Raw genomic sequence first — 12515 nt, forward strand, 5'->3', positions numbered from 1 at the left:
TGTGAGAAGACTTAGAAAAAGTGTCAGACATTCTGTATTGCTTTGGATGTTTCTCAGGTGAATTTCACAAATTCTATTTCTTTGTGTTATATATCTGTGTGTGTGCAGGTGTATGAGTGTTGTGTGTTCGTGTTGACAGGAGCATGTATATGTGTGTGTGTATATATTATATACTTATATATATATACACATATCTTTATGCCTTTTAAGCTCACATTTCATTGTCGTCTTCCTCATAGGTTTCTGATGTCAATTCATTAGGGTTTGGGCTAAAGGATTGAAAAGGTACATGATCAGATACCACATATAATTCTACACTTATTTTTTTTGTTCAAATAACTGTAATTATTCTATTTTTATGAACTGTTTGATCTTTAAACATTCATGTAGATATCAGTAAATTGAACCTGGTATATATTTTTTTATTAGAAATAAGGTATTAGACTTCTGGGCAAGATGGTGGAAAACAAGGATCCTGAACTCACCTCATTCCATAGATACACCTAGATAACACCCATATCAGTATAAATAGCCCAAAAAATAACCCAAGACTGACAGAGGAGACTCTTCATTCATAAATGTAGGGAATAGGCCACATCAAAGAGGGTAAGAAGGGCAGAGACACAGTCAGGAGCTAAATGGACCCACAGGACTCCTCATGGGAGGGAGGGATGCTGTGGGCACATCGAAGGTAGAGAAGACTTCACACCATGCATCCAGGCATGGGAAACATGTACAGGAAAGTCAAATCACCAGAACATTAGGCTTTAAAAACCTGGTGGGGCGGGGGAGGCGGTGTATCAACCTTACTAGTTCTTAGAATCAGTAGGACTTAACACCTGGAACTTTAAAAATCAGTGGGCTTGGCTCTGGGAGAGCTGGAAGGCAATATGAAATAAGTACCTGCCCTTAAAGAGACAGCACAACCAACAGCTTCCCAAGATAGAGCGCAAACATAGCAGTTTGTAAAACACTTGTGGTATACAGGAAGATTTACTTACTCATCTCAGAGCATGTGCTCAAGGGAGAGGGACCTTTGGGAAACTTGTCCAGGAACAAAAGTGCTGGCAGGTGCCATTTCCCTTCCCCACCTCTCAGCCAAGTTACATGGATACCTGCAGGAACCAGTGCAGCACAAACACTCTCCACCTAGCTTGCTAACTGTGCCATGCACCCATATTCTCCTGCTGATGCTCCCCCACCATCTCAGACTGGACAAGAGTTTTCTAGGAGCGGCTGCAGGTCCCTTCCCACACTGGACCATTGTGGACCCAGTACCCCTCTCCCGCATTCTCCTGCAGACCTATCCTCAGCAGGAGTCCCTCCAAAGCTGTGTCACAAGCAGTATGCAAGCAGCCCTGACACTGACCAGCACCACTACAAAGTGACTCCTGCCCTGGGGAGGGAAAGATAACCACACACACCAGTTCAAGTGCACTGGCAGGGCAGGCCCTGCCCACCAACAAAAGCTTCTCGGGGAACAACAAGGCAGAGTGCTCTGCAGTTTGGTGCTACAGCAACTCTGGCAAATGCCTGGTCTGATCCCCTGAAGCCCATGGTGGCCACAGACTGGCCTACTAACAACACAAATAATACACCCTGCCCACAATAGGCAAATAGAGCCATTGCAAATGACTAGGCTGAAGGCAAACACAGCTCAGTCACAACAGTAGGGCACATGTAACACACAGAAGACACCCCTGAAGTGCCAGGTTCTGGTGAACAGGGGACACCACTGCAGCACACAACAGGACCTCTTCTTTCAAGAGCAAGAGATGTAGCTACTTTCTCAACACATAGAAACAGACTCGGAGAGTTAAACAAATGAGGAGAGAGAAGAATATGTCCCAAATGAAAAAAAAAAGGACAAAAATCACTGCAATAGAGCTAAATAAAATAGAGATAAGTCACATGCCTGAGAGAATTTAAAGTAATGGTAATAAAGATACTCATTGAACTTGAGAAAAGAGGTAGGACTTCAGAGAGACCTTCAAGAAAGAGAAAGAAACCATAAAAAGGAACCAATCAGGGGCATCTGGGTGGCTCAGTTGGTTAAGTGTCTGACTTCAGCTCAGGTCACAATCTCATGGTTTGTGAGTTTGAGCCCCACATTGGGCTCATTGCTGTCAGCACAGAGCCCACTTGGGATCCTCTGTTCCCTCTCTCTCTGTCCCTCCCGTGCTCATTCTCTTTCTCTCAAAATAAATAAATTTTAAAAAAGAACCAATCGGAATGAAAAATTCAATAACTGAAGTTAAAAGTACACTAGAGGGAGGGGCACCTGAGTGGCTCAGTCAGTTAAGCACCTGACTCTTTATTTCAGCTTAGGTCATGATCCCAAGGTCATGGGATTGGGCCCCGCATTAGACTCTACACTGAGCATGGAGTCTGCTTGGGATTCTCTTTCTCTCTCTCACTCTCTCCTCCACTCACACACTCACTAAAAAAAAAAAAAAAAAAAACCACTAGAGGAAATAAGTACTAGAAGAAGAAGAGTGGATCAGCAACCTGGATGGGAGAGTAATACAAAGCAATCAAGCTGAACATGAGAGAGGAAAAACAAACAATAAAAAAAGGAGAATATATTAAGGGAACCAGTGCCATCATCAAGCATAATAACATTTGCATTATAGGAATCCCAAAAGTAGAAGAGAGACAAAAGGGGGCAGAAAATCTATTTGAATAAATAATAGTAGGAAAATTTCCTAACCTGGAGAAGGAAACTAAAATCCAGATCCAGGAGGCAGAGAGAACCCCCAACCAAATCAACCCAAGGAGGTCCACACCAAGACACATAGTAATTAAAATGCCAAAAAGTAGTGATAAGGGAGAATTTATAAAGAAGCAAAAGAAAAATCAAACAGTTCTATACGAAAGAAACCCCATAAGGCTATTAACTGATTTTTCAACAGAAATTTTGTAGGTTAGAAGACAATGGCTGATATATTAGTGCTGAAAGAAAAAAACTTGCAAGCAAGAATACTCTATCCATTAAGGCCATCATTCAGAATGGAAGGAGAAATCAAGAGTCTCCCAAACAAAAGGTTAAACAAATTCTACATCACTAAACCAACCCTACAAGAAATTTAAAGGGGACTCTGAGTGACAAAAAAAGAGATCATAAGCAGGAATAAGACAAGTAGGAAGCACAAACGCAGTAAAATTAAGTACATCTATAAAAATCAGCTAAGGGATTCACAAAATAAAAGATGAAAAGTATGACACCATATACCTACAATGTGGGGGAAGAGTAAAAATTTAGTGCTTTTAGAATGGGTTCAAATTTAAGCAACCATCAACTTAATATAGACGGCTATATGTATAAGATGTTATATATAAACCTAATGGAGCCACAAACAAAAACCAGTAATAGATATGCAAAAAATAAAGAGAAAGGAATCCAGGTGTGTCGCTAAGGAAATCCAACTAACCATGAGAGAAAAAGGAAGAGAAGAAACGAATAGAGCAATAAAACCACTATAAAGTAACAAAACGGTAGTTAAGCACATACGTATCAATAATTACTTTGAATGTAAACAGACTAAATGCTCCTGTCAAAAGACATAGGGTGATGGAATGGATAAAAAAAGCAAGACTCATTTATTGGCTGCCTACAAGAGACACATGTCAGAACTAAAGACACATGTAGATTCAAAGTATAGGGATGGAAAGCATTTGTCATACAAATGAAAGTGGAAAGAAAGCTGGGGTGATAATACTTATAGTAGACATAATAGATGTTAAAACAAAGACTGAAAAGAGACAAAGAAAGACATTACCATAATCATGAAGGGAATAATTCAACAAGAAGATATAACAATTGTAAATATGTATGCATTCAACATGGGAGTACCCAAATACATAAAGTAATTCATAACAAACATAAATTAATTGATAATAATTCAGTAAAAGTAGGGGACTTCACCACCCCACTTACATCAAAGGACAGATAATCTAAACAGAAAATCAAATAAGGAAACAGTGGCTTTAGTCCAGATGAATCTAAAAGATCTTTCAGAACATTTCATTTCATCCTAAAACAGCAGAATACACATTTTCCCCAATAACACATAGAACAGTCTCCAGAATCAATCCCAGGTTAGGCCACAAAACAAGTCTCAACAAATTAAAAAACACTGAATGCATACTATGCATTTTTGACCACAGCACTAAGAAACCAGCACATCAACCACAAGAAGAAATCTGGAAAGAACACAAATACATGGAGGTTAAATAACATGCTACTAAACAATAAACAGGTCAACCAAAATAAAATCAAAAAGGAAATTAAGAGGGGCACCTGGGTGGCTCAGTCAGTTAAGTGACCAACTTCAGCTCAGGTCATGATCCCCAGGTTTGTGGGTTCAAAGACCCACAATGAGTTTTGTGCTGACAGCTCAGAGCCTGAGCATTCTGTATCTCCCTCTTTTTCTGCCCCTTCCCTGCTCATACTCTGTCTCTCCTTCTCTCAAAAATAAATAAAACCTGTATAAAAGGAAATTAAGTAAGTAGCAGAAAGAGATATTAAGAAAACAGTCCCATTTACAACTGCACCAAAAATAATAAAATAAAATACCTGGGAATGAACTTAACAAAGGAGATAGAAGACCTGTACTCTGAAAACTATGAAACACCTGATGAAAGAGACTGAAGATGACAAAAACAAACAGAAAAATACTCCATGCTCATGGATTGGGAGAATATTGTTAAAATTTCTACCCAAAGCAACCCGCAGATTCAGTGCAATCTCCATGAAATTACCAACATTCTTCACAGAACTAGAAAAAAGAACCCTAAAACGTATATGATATGGAATCACAAAAGACCCCTGAGTAGCCAAAGCAATCTTGAAAAAGAATGAAACTAAAGGTATCACAATCCCAGATTTCAAGATATACTACAAAGCTGTAGTAATCAAGAAAGTATGGTACTGGCATAAAGACAGATACATAGGTCAGTAGAACAGAATCAAGAGGGCAGAAATAAGCCCATGATAATACAGTCAAATTAATTTTCAACAAGGAGGCAAGAATATCCAATGAGAAAAGAGACAGTCTTTTTAAGAAATGAATGGTGTTTGGAAAATTTGACAGTTACCTGCAAAAGAATGAAACTGAATAACTTTGTTATTCCATACATAAAAATAAGCTTAAAATAGATTAAAAACCTAAATGTGAGACCTGGAACCATAAAAATCCTAGAAAAGAGCACAGGCAGTAATTTCTGGTATTAGCTGTAGCCACATCTATTTAGATATTTCCCTGAGGCAAGGAAAACAAAAGAAGTATAAACTATTGGGATCACACCAAAATAAAAAGCTTCTGCACAGTGAAGGAAACAATCGACAAAACTAAAAGACAACCTACTAAATGGGAGAAGATGTTTGCAAGTGACATATCTGATAAAGGGTTAGTATCAAATATGGTCAAGTAACTTCAGGCCTAGGGCAGGGGCTCCATCCAATATGTGAAGAACTTATACATCTCAACACCAAAAACCAAATAATCCAATTAAAATATGGGCAGAAGACATGAACAAACATTTCCCCAAAGAAGATATCCAAATGGCCAACAGACATGTGAAAAGATACTAAACATCATTAATCATTAGGGAAATGCAAATCAAAGCCACAATGAGATATCACCTCACACCTGTCAGAATGGCTAAAACCAAGTATCTATTGATAGTTGAATGAATGAAGAAGGTGTGGTATATGTACACAATGGAATATTACTCAGCGATAGAAAATAATGAAATCTCACCATTTGCAACATGGATGGATCTAGATGGCATAGTGCTAAGCAAAACAAGTCAGAGAAAGACAAATACCCTATGATTTCACTCATATGTAAAAATTCAAGAAACAAAACAAACCAACAAAGAAAAATGAGACAAAAAAAAATAATCAGACTCCTAAACCAGATTCCTAACTAGGCCAGAGGGGAGGTAGGTGGGGGGTAAAGGGGATTAAGAGTACACTCATCATGAGGAGCACTGAATAATTTACAGAATTGTTGAACCACTATATTGTACACCTGAAACTAATATAACACTGTATGTTAAATATACTGGAATTGAAAAATTGAAAAGAAGAAATGAGACTTTGTATGGTGGTAATTAATATCTTAGGACTGTGAAAATAGTAAGCATCAAGGTTTAAGTAATGGTCTTTACTTTTCCCTAATCTCAATAACTAACAGCCTTTTGTGGTGGCATTTATTTCACTTTAACTTCAGTTTATTAAGTACACATCCCTCTTACTCCATCTAAATGCCTGATTCTCAAGTCCTTCCATCACCTCCTTACTTTCACCCATCATGGTCATCTCTCCTGCTTCTCAGACTGGGTGAAGCCCTACAGGCCTGAGGCAGTGGCTGTATCCACTATAGTAGTGGGATTGAGTTTGAGGGTCACTTCACATAGTGGCAGAGCTCTGGAGGGTATGGGGCAGATTCCAGTCCACTGCCATCATTCTCCTTGCTCCAAATAGGAGTCTCTCCTCACTTGTCACATACTATAAGTTGGATATAGTCCCATCAAAACTGAAATGTTGAAATCCTATCTCCTGGAACTCAGAATGTGACTTTGTCGGAAATAGGGTTGCTGAAGATGTTATTAAGATATAGTCAAACTGGTTTGGGGGGCTCCTAATCCAGTCTGACTGGATAGCCAAAGGAAAAATTTAGACACAGACACACATACTTCACCCATGCAGAGATTAAGGTAGTAACTGGAGCAATGATGCTACATACCACAGAACAGCAAAGATTGACAGCAATCACCAGAAGCTAGGAGACAGGTATGCACTAGATTCTTTCTCACAGCTCTCAGAAGGAAACAACCCTGCTGACATCCTGATATCAACTTCTAGCCTCTAAGACTGAGACAATAAACTTCTGTTGTTTAAACTATTCCGTTTTATGATATTTTATTACAGCATCCCTGGCAAATGAATACAGCCCAATCTAGTAGAATCTCATATACAGCAATCTGACAGCTTTCCCAAGAGTTTTGGCTGCTGGTAACTCAAGACAGGAGGGCCTGTTCCTCCTCTATCCAATTAGATAAAAAAAAAATGTTAATACAGAAGTTGATATTGCCAACACTTTAGAAAGAGTGTCCAAGAAACTCTGCACTGAATATCTTGTACTTTTATATATACATATACCATACATATACATATACATGTACACACACACACACACACACACACACACACACACATACCACCTTTTACTGGTGACTTCCTTATCAGTTACTGATGTCAATTTATTTCGATCAGAACTAAAGGATAAAATGTATCTGATCAAACACCATGTGATCCCTTACTTACTTTTTTTCATTCAAATTAGCTACAATTTATCTACACTTGATAATGTGGTTGAACCCTCAAAAATTCTTATGTAATTTGGTTATCTGGAAAGAAGTATTTCATTTTCCCCCAGAAATTCAGCTTTATATGGTAGAAATGAAATTCTTAAGCTTGTACAAGAATCATTCATGGATAAAGATTTAAAAACATTTCTTTACTACTGAACTGAACCCCAGTGTTTATGTGCCTTTTGTGCTTGCATTTATTTCAAATTCAACTATATTTTCATGCTTCATGAAGTTTTTCTTGCTCTTCCACTATGGGCAAGTAACTTCACGCCAGGGCAGGGGCTCCATCCAATATGATGGTGAGTTTGGGTTTAGAACAACTAGCCTCACAAGTAGCAGAGCTCTGAAGGGTGATCTCTTAGCTCCTTTATTTTCTGCTGAGGGTGCCTCTGCTCCCTGTCCACTGCTTTTGCCTATTTGCTTCCCAGTAGTATTCTCTCCTCCCTTGTTCCACACAAGTAGAATGTCATATACAATCACTGTGATAATTTCCCAACTGTTTTTAATTTTTTTTAATCTTTTTTATTTGAGAGACTGAGTGCAAGTGGTGGAGGGGCAGAGAGGAAGAGGGAGACACAGAATCTGAAGGAAGCTCCAGGCTCCGAGCTGTCAGCACAGAGCCCAACAAGGGGCTTGAACTCAGGAACCGCAAGTTCGTGACCTGGGCCGAAGTCGGACACAACCAATTGAGCCACCCAGGTCCCCCAGTTTCCCAACTGTTTTGACTGCTAATCCCCAACGCTCACAAACAGACCCATAATAAATGTTCTCCCTCTTTGATCTGTTCCTTCTTTTTCTATTTAGATCCAAAGCAGACAAAAAATTACATACAGAAGCTAACAAGCTATCATGAACAAGCCCTAATGCCACTGATGCTTCCAAGTGGTTTTCCCACCCAGATGACAGAAAATCAACTCACCTATTGTTGATATTGTGGCCAGAGGACACCAAAGAGGACATTGGAGTGTTGTTATATCTGCCAAAGGGAAAAAAATACACAAAAAATAAAGTCAGATGATGTGGAAGGAAATCACGCTCTTTCCTGAAAGGAATTTCAGACACGAAAAGTAAATCACACATCACAAATCCTGAAGAGAGGTGACAGAAACTGAAGCAACAGCTTTGAGTTACCACAGTGTAACCTGTAAGCCAGCCTCCAGTGTGTGTGTGTGTGTGTGTGTGTGTGTGTGTGTGTGTACACACAGGTACATATTTACTGGAAATAGAAGCAGCAATGATGATTAATATCCTTGCTTCTTTCCCAATTTCTCTGCAATTCTGGAAACTGCTGAATAAATTTGGGAAGAGAGACAGACACACAGACAGACAGACATGAGAGTAAATGGATGGGGAAGTGGATCCAGGTAACGGTTGATGAAAGGATACAGATTTAATGGAAAGAAATGCCCAAACAATGAGAATTTCAATGGCAAGGCCAGTCCCTAGTTGCTATTTGGTAGGGTAGAAACAAGAATATGCCTAAATTTTGTTCACAAATGTTTCTTGAAAGTGGAGCACATCATTAGAATGGCTTTTCTTGCTGTTAATCCTTTAACAACTTTTTTTAATTAAGGTGTAATTGACATACATTATATTAGTTTCAAGTGCACAACTAATAATTTGTTATTGTATATATTACAAAATGATCACCATAGTAAGTCTAGTTAACATGTGTCACCTTAGAGAATTTTTTCTTGTGATGAAGACTTTTAAGATTTACTCTCCTAGCAACTTTCAAACATGCAATACAGTATTATTAACTGGAGTCACCATGCTGTATAGTACATCTCTATAACCTGTTTATTTTATAGCTAGAAATTCGTAACTTTGGACCCCCACCACCCAAATAGAAGAAACAATCAATGAATTCAAATACAGGGCAGTGCAATTCATCTAATCAGAGAGCAAAAAAAAAAAAAAAAAAAAAAAAAAAAGAATGAAGAAGAGTGAAGATAAACCAATGATAAAAAAAATCTTAGGGGCACAGCAAAAGCAGTACTAAGAGGGAAAGGAGTAGCAATATAAATCTACCTCAAGAAACAAGAGAAGCTCAAATAAAAAAAACATATCCTTACACCTAAAAGAAACTAGGAAAAGATTTTAAAAAGCCCAAGGTGAGTAGAAAGTAGGAAATAAAAACTATCAGAGAAGAAATAAATGGCATAGAGACTAAAAAATATCTATGTATATGTATATATGTGTAAATATATATATGTATATATGTGTATACATGTATATACATTCTGCCTGTGTGTTTATATATCAATAAAACCAAGAGTTGGTTCTTTGAAAACATCAACAAAATTGACAAAACCTCAGCCACCCTCATTAAGAGAAAAAAGAGAGAGAGAGAGACTCAGTTAAAATCAAACAAAAGGGGAAAACTGACGCCACTGAAAAAAACAGAATTATAAGAAAATACTATGAAAAATCACATGCCAACAAATTGGACCACTCAGAAGAAATGCATAAATTCCCAGAAACATACTATTTTCCAAAACTGAATTGGGAAGAAATAGAAATCTGAACAGGCTATTACTAGTAATGAAATTGAATTGGTAACCAAAAAATTTCCCCCAAATTAAAGTTCAGGCCAACATGAATTCACAGGTGTATTCTATCAAACATTTAAAGAAGAGCAAATTCCTATTCTTCTCAAATTATTCCAAAAATAGAAGAGGACAGAAAGTTTCCAAATTCATTCTATGAGACCAGCATTACTCTGATACCAAAATCAAAGACACCACAAATAAAGAAAACTACAGGCCAATATCACTGAGGAACACAGATGCAAAAGTCCTGAACAAAATGTTAGCAAAATCACATTCAATAATACATTAAAATGATCATTCACCACGATCAAGTGGACTTTATTCCAGAGATACAAGGACGGTGCAATATTGACAAATCAATCAATATGTTACACCAACTTAACAAAATGAAGGATAAAAACCATCTGATTTTCTCAACAGATGTAGTAAAAGCATTTAACAAAATTCAACATCGTTCCTATGAAAAACCCCCAACAAAGTCGGATTAGAGGGAATATGCCTTAACATAATAAAGACCATATACGAAAAACCCACAGCTGACATCATACTTAATAGGTGAAAAATTGACATTTCCTCAGAGATTGGGAATAAGTCAAGCATGTCCACTCTCACCACTTCTACTCAACATAATAGTGGAAGTCCGAGCCACAGCAATCAGATAAAAGAAAGAAAGCAAGGAAATAAAGGAAACAAATAAGAGACATCCATATTAGGTAAGGAAGAATTTAAACCGTCACTATTCACAGATGACATAATACTATACATAGAACCCATAGAGACTCCACCCAAAAAAAAAAAAAAAAAAAAAAAGCTATTACAAGTAATAAATGAAGTCAATAAAGATTCAGGATACAGATTAACACCCAGAAAGTCATTGTCTTTGTGTGTGTGCTCCCTAATCCATCCATTAAATACAAGTCAGAAAATTATAAATTTGATAACATATTTGATGGTACGATGAGGATCTAGAGACATGGGGAAAAGGGTATGTTCCTTAATTTAACCAGAACTGATGATTAAATCACTTGTGTTTGGGACCAGGATATTTGAAAAAATTTAAAATAGGCCCCATGATTTCTGTTTAGGATCTTGCTTTGGATGTGAAGTATGCACACATGGAGTAATTAGAGAGCAATTTGAAGCAGTGTGTGGACACAAGAAGGAGATAAATCTCTATGCTGGGCATAAATGGACTGTGGAGACAAGAAAGCAACAGAGGGAAAGACAATCAGTTGTGCAGGAAACAAAGATTACTGAGGAGATTGAGAATATTGGAGAATGAAATATGAGCAAGAGCACAGAAATGGGAAATAGGTGATACATCAATGGGCCATTGGTAGGCATGTGTGCCATTAACATAGAAGGTCCAGAGAGGACCAGGCCTTGAGTTTTTTACCTCAAGATGCTCACAGCCAAGCAGGGGGAATAATATGCAAACCACTCATTATAGCATCAGTGGTTAGTGAGGATAGAAGGAAAGTAAAAACTTCTCTGGTGGAGGGAGTCTGGGAAGGCTTCTCGAGGGGGAGATAAAATTTGAAGAAGGAGACAGGGACTTTCAGGCTAAGAGAATACCAGATATAGTTGGATGGAAGGGAGATCTCTGGTGGGAAACAATCTTCCACGTACTTTGAAATCTAGTATCAATTATTTCTAAATTTATCAAAAGACCTACTACTTTATGAGACTTTGTTGCACAATAGCTTTGAGACTTCACATTTCAAGTATTTGTGAAAATTGCTAACAATTCATCAAGTATAATATAAAAATAATTTTGGGGCACCTAGGTGGCTCAGTCAGTTGAGTGTCTGACTTTAGCTCAGGTCATGATCTCGTGGTTCGTGGGTTTGAGCCCCATGTTGGGCTCTGTGCTGACAGCTCAGAGCCTGGGGCCTGCTTCAGATTCTGGGTCTCTCTCTCTCTCTCTCTGCCCCTCCCCTGCTAATGGTCTGTCTTTCTCTCTCTCTCTCAAACGTGAATAATTTTTTTTAATGTCCATACTAACCAAAGTAATCAATAGATTCAATGCAATTCCTATGAAAATACCAACAACATTTTTCACAGAACTAGAGCAAACAATCCTAAAATTTGAATGGAACCACAAATGATCCTGAAGAGCCAAAGCGATCTTGAGAAAGAACAACAAAGCTGAAGATAGCACAATCTAAGATTTCAAAATATACTACAGAAGGAAACAATCAACAAAACTAAAAGGCAGCCTACAGAATGAGAGAAGATATTTGCAAAGAACATATCTGATAAAGGGCTGGTATCCAAAATCTATAAAGAATTTATCAAACTCAACATCCAAAAAACAAACAACCCAGTGAAGAAATGGGCAGAAGACATGAATAGACACTAATCCAAAGATGACATCCAGATGGCTAACAGACACATGAAAAGATGTTCAACATCACTCATCATCAGGGAAATACAAATCAAAACCACAATGAGGTATCACCTCACACCTGTCAGAGTGGCTAAAATTAATAACTCAAGGAAACACCAAATGTTGGCAAGGATGCAAAGAAAGGGGAACCTTCTTGCACTGCTGGTAGGAATGCAAAATGGTGCAGCCACTCT

General features: G+C 38.0%; 1 protein-coding gene across 2 annotated transcripts in view; it reads right to left on the bottom strand.

Annotated features, from left to right (window-relative positions):
* LOC101096867 (phosphatidylinositol 3,4,5-trisphosphate 3-phosphatase TPTE2) overlaps positions 1-12515 on the bottom strand; it is a 206431-nt gene that overhangs the window by 125381 nt on the left and 68535 nt on the right. For both annotated transcript variants that reach the window (XM_045052406.1, XM_019825824.3), the window contains 2 exons: positions 8300-8356; positions 216-269 (listed from right to left, as the gene is read on the bottom strand). In XM_045052406.1, coding sequence (XP_044908341.1) covers positions 216-269; positions 8300-8356 — 111 coding nt within the window. The remainder of the gene's footprint in view (positions 1-215; positions 270-8299; positions 8357-12515) is intronic.

The sequence above is a fragment of the Felis catus genome, chromosome A1 (genome assembly GCF_018350175.1).
Source record: "Felis catus isolate Fca126 chromosome A1, F.catus_Fca126_mat1.0, whole genome shotgun sequence".
NCBI classification, from domain to species: domain Eukaryota; kingdom Metazoa; phylum Chordata; class Mammalia; order Carnivora; family Felidae; genus Felis; species Felis catus.